Below are 3,619 nucleotides of genomic sequence, written 5' to 3'. Positions count from 1 at the left end.
TACAAATGTCAACAAAATTCCTGGGAAAAAACGTACCCTGGAACAAATTAAAACAGAAGAGGGTTAATTGCTTGAACCGTGTTTGTTTGTTTCCTCAGAGAATGGAGTCAGAGGCCTACGCTTATACTCCCAGACTAAAGCCCTGAGAAGAATTGACAAGCATGGCTAAAAATAGGGAAATGTGTGGAATTTCAAATGAGAGTTTATACATGACGTTATGAATATGTATATTGTTGCTGGTATAATTACAGCAGATTTCCTAACCCCATATAACATTTCTGACATATGTTTACACACAATACAAATACAGATTTCTCAGGGGACTGTGCCGCCTCCTGCTGCCTTACATGGTCTGAGATGAATGTCCACGATGATATCCTGCCATCACTTTAGAAACTATGAAGGAAGTGGGATTGTGCAGGCAGATTGTGAATGCTTTTTCTGGTACTGCCTCTGCTTTATACTAATGATTGACGTTATGTCCCTTATTGAATGATAGTTTTACATATTTCTGATCCAATGGGCATATGCCATATGTATGCTGAAAGAGTTATTAGTTGCTATAATCATTCCTCCTGTCCATACTGGTCCTGAAGCTATGCCTTTGTGAGACAAAATCTTATAGTCCTCAGTCTGTGTAAAATTGCATTATAAACTTAAACTTATCACCAAAATCTGCAGCTCCCCCTCATCTTTGCAGAGAGTTCACTCTCACCACTGTCAGAGTTTGTGTCAGCTGCAGCAGGCAGTTGTTTTTTGTAAAAAAAAACAAAAACAAACAAACAGTGAAAACCCACTCTACACTATCTGGACAGTTCAGACCAACGAGACGAGTTGAAACTTGCAATGACCTGGTCTATACAATACAGCTAGATGAGATGTTGGATCCTATCCGTAGCAACGATTCTCTGTGCTACTATCTGTTCTAACTGCTGATTTCAGGCTTTTTTTGTAGCTGGTAATCATTTGTAGTGCCTTACAATATGGGGATAGTGATAGTGAGTTACTTGCAACAACTGCATTTATAGTATTAATGAATGCCTAAAACATTTGAAAAACGAGAGGGTCTTGATGGGTTGAATTCGGAGCCTTCCATAGTGCTTTAAGAGAATACCCACAGTGGGGTTATGAAAATGTATGCCATGAACTTGAGACAGGAGATCTCACTTGTTCTGTTGGTTTCTCCCTTCTATTCCCAGGGGAACTTCCGTCATATAGAGGAGTTTGTGTCAGCAGAGAAAACACTATCAAGACAGCATTTCACCAAAGGAACTGCTGGTTAATGAGGTGGTATTATGCTATTATTCAAAATCCTATTTAGGAGTTGTACCAGAACAGGTTTACATGGTTTAATTTTCAAAAAACACCATATTTCTTGTCATACTGCACATTGCTGCACCTTGCTTCACCCTGTGTTGAACGCTATGTTTTAGCTATGGAGTGATCTTTGTTGGGTGTTGCACATGCGCAGTTCCTAGTTAAGGACTACTAGCCAATCAGAAGCAGAGAAGGGCAGGTCAGTGAGAAGCCGGTAAACAAGGCTTCGGTTCGGCTGTACATGTTGCCGACCAGCTTGGCAACATAGACTGGAGCAAGAGTTTCAGAGTGGTGAGTTATTAATCTGTAACAAATGTATCTTTCATCCATAAGGTTTTAACTGAGCTCTGTCTCTACATCACAGTAACAACTTTATGTCCATTGACTGCTTGGAGGGTAGCTAGTGTTTGGAAGAGAGAGGAGGTGTGTGCTGCAGCTCAGTGTTTTTCCACTGGTGTTTTTGAGGGCAAGTCGGAGTACCTGCTTGGGGAGCGTTATATGAGGGGCATTTAGCTTTCATCCCTGTGTCGTCATAGGGAACGGCTGGACTACAAATGAGCTATTTTCAAGCAGTTCAGAGCAGAGTTTTCTGTGGGAGATGGGAACTCCCTTTGGGCTGGACTTAGGGCTTTTTAACTTTGCAAACCTATTACATTCACAAAAAAGGTATATAACTCAATAAAGGAGAGGAAAAAAGCCAAAAAGCATAATACCACCTCTTTCAGGCTGCACTTCTTGGCGACAGGTCGCTACAGCCCAGATATACTAAGAAAAACATACACTATATAACACTCTTCTGTATGAAATACCCCATTACACACAGATGGGAAGATTAGGCCCAGTATTTTCCTAGTCAAGTTATATGACAATGGAAAAGAGGACAAATTCAACAATTAAACTGACTCCTGACTCTGCCATGACAACTGTAGGCTACTCTATTATTCTTGTTTTTCCATTAGACATTTAGTACATTATTCCATTGTGTAATTCACTGTATTAAGAATCAATGTATTAAAAAAAACCCTACAATAATCTGAGTATTTGTAATTGGTTTTCCACCTCTTCCACCCCTGCATCATCCATAGACCAAGATAAATGATATGGTCTTTGTTTCATCCGCCACACAACATCACAGGGGATGAGTGCAAGGCTTTTGTTTTTATCATAGGAATACACATTTACATTTACAACAATGCACTCTATATTCCAATGTAGTGCTTAAATGTTTAGAGCTGAATTATATGGGAAATTTTGTTTTATATTTTAACATTAAATATAAAGGTCTTCCACATAATTTATCAGTGATGTCAGTTGTACATTTTTTAATAAGAAATCAATTATTCCATTGAGATCCATGACAGACCTAAAAGCTGAGTAAAGCAAGCTCCAAATATAACAAAACTGAATCTATTGGTGGTCAGTTCCAACTCACTCACAAAGGCCAGTGACTCATTTTCAGGTTTTTGGCTCTGTTTTTGATTGTTTTTTGACCACCCATGTATTTGCAGTTGTATATGTATGACTTATGCAAATGTAAAACAACTTAACCAGCTTTAAATAACTAAGTTTTGAAAACACTGCTCACTGCCTTTATTGTTCTACATCCTAGGGATTCAATTATCAACCTTCAAGTCTTCTTGTATGCTCCTCTCACCTTCACACAAAATAGGTGCCATTCAACTTCTCTTTTTCTTCTTGGCTGAAATGACATTAAGCTTGTGTTGCTTCTCTCCTCCTGTGGGCGCAGTAGCTCAGTCCATAAGGACTAGCTCAGTCCATAAGGACTAGCTACTGGAAACCGGGATTAATACAGTATGTCTTCTGCTTCTCAACTTCTTCCAGCTCCTCATTCTCCTCCTGTGCTTTATCATCTTGTAAACAAAAAACTTACTAATTAATGCATATTCCAGGAGCAGTGGCAATTCCCTTGGCACTTTTGGATGGGAAACACTTTCAATTCAATTCAATTCAATTTTATATATATAGCGCCAAATCACAACAACAGTTATCTCACGGCGCTTTTCATAAAAGAGCAGGTCTAGACCATACTCTATGATGTTATTTACAGAAGCCCAACAATTTCCACCAAGAGCAAGCACTAGGTGACAGAGGTAAGGAAAAACTTCCATTTAAGAGGCAGAAACCTCGAGCAGAACCATGGCTCAGGGTGGGAGGCCATCTGCCTCGACCGGTTGGGGGTGAAGGAGAGAGAGAGAGAGAGAGAGAGAGAGAGAGAGAGAGAGAGAGGGCAAGAGAGGAACAGAGAGAAAAAGAGAGGGATGGAAGGAGAGAGAGGGGAGGG

The 3,619-nt window shown here is 39.9% G+C and overlaps 1 protein-coding gene across 1 annotated transcript in view; it reads left to right on the top strand.

Annotated features, from left to right (window-relative positions):
* Positions 1 to 983: 983 nt before the first annotated feature.
* The window catches only part of niban2a (niban apoptosis regulator 2a), a 25,518-nt gene continuing 22,882 nt past the window's right edge, over positions 984 to 3,619 (top strand). The window contains exon 1 of the mRNA XM_046037123.1: positions 984 to 998. Within this exon, the coding sequence (XP_045893079.1) occupies positions 984 to 998 (15 nt within the window). The remainder of the gene's footprint in view (positions 999 to 3,619) is intronic.

The sequence above is a fragment of the Micropterus dolomieu genome, linkage group LG22 (genome assembly GCF_021292245.1).
Source record: "Micropterus dolomieu isolate WLL.071019.BEF.003 ecotype Adirondacks linkage group LG22, ASM2129224v1, whole genome shotgun sequence".
NCBI lineage: Eukaryota > Metazoa > Chordata > Actinopteri > Centrarchiformes > Centrarchidae > Micropterus > Micropterus dolomieu.
The sequence above is the reverse complement of the archived record's forward strand: the minus strand, read 5'-3'. Positions and strand labels throughout refer to the sequence as shown.